This window comes from Penaeus monodon, chromosome 28 (assembly GCF_015228065.2).
Source record: "Penaeus monodon isolate SGIC_2016 chromosome 28, NSTDA_Pmon_1, whole genome shotgun sequence".
Classification (NCBI taxonomy): Eukaryota; Metazoa; Arthropoda; class Malacostraca; order Decapoda; family Penaeidae; genus Penaeus; species Penaeus monodon.
The window spans coordinates 37687630-37688343 of NC_051413.1; the positions used below are offsets into that span (position 1 = coordinate 37687630).

General features: G+C 45.8%; 1 protein-coding gene across 1 annotated transcript in view; it reads left to right on the top strand.

Annotated features, from left to right (window-relative positions):
* The window catches only part of LOC119591570, a 24858-nt gene extending 24654 nt beyond the window's left edge, over positions 1 to 204 (top strand). Inside the window, exon 11 of the mRNA XM_037940332.1 lies at positions 30 to 204. Coding sequence (XP_037796260.1) covers positions 30 to 81 — 52 coding nt within the window. The 3' untranslated portion in view covers positions 82 to 204. The remainder of the gene's footprint in view (positions 1 to 29) is intronic.
* The last annotated feature ends 510 nt before the right edge of the window (positions 205 to 714 follow it).

Genomic DNA, 714 nt, shown 5'->3' on the forward strand with positions numbered 1-714 from the left:
TCCCATCCCTAAAGCACTGCCCTTTACAGATGGTTGGCTGCCTTAGAATACTCAATAGACAGATGGATCAAGGTGGGCTGACGCCTTTGTCCGAGCTGAAGGAAAGAGGTCCCACAGTCGACGGGGAGGTGGTGACGAGGACTGCCTTAGGAGAAGAGCTCTCACTGGAAGACGCAAAAGAAGAAAAGGAAAGAGAGAGTCAGAGAATGAAAAAAAAATCCTGAGAGATGATATGGACGGCAATAAGAGCGCAGAAGACTGAAATACGGCAGAGTGATGGACTAAGGCTCTTGCCATGTTGGTTCCGCCCTTCGTAGGATATCCTTGTAGTCTGGTAGTCCGCTGTGGCCAGGGTTTAGCGAGGAAACTGAGAAAAAGCATTGTACTTCGCAGATAATACGGCAAAGTGAGAGGTTTTCGAGTCTAAGGTGATGGTGTGGTTTGACATGTTGGCTGTGGTCCAGTTGATGTGGTTTTGAGTCTTATGTAAGACATAAAAAAGTCAAAATGTGAGGCCAGACTGATCCATGATGTAAGGGTTGTAATTTTTTTTTTTCTAAGGGTTGTGGGCCACTTCATAATTCCTTGGCCATTCTCGAGGGCCAACTACAGTTGTGTTTCCTCTTCCGGCCACCAGTCATTATTGCAACCCGCACGTGTGAAGCAGTACATAATATTTATGACAGGTTCTAAGACTGGAGATCTATTTTGTAA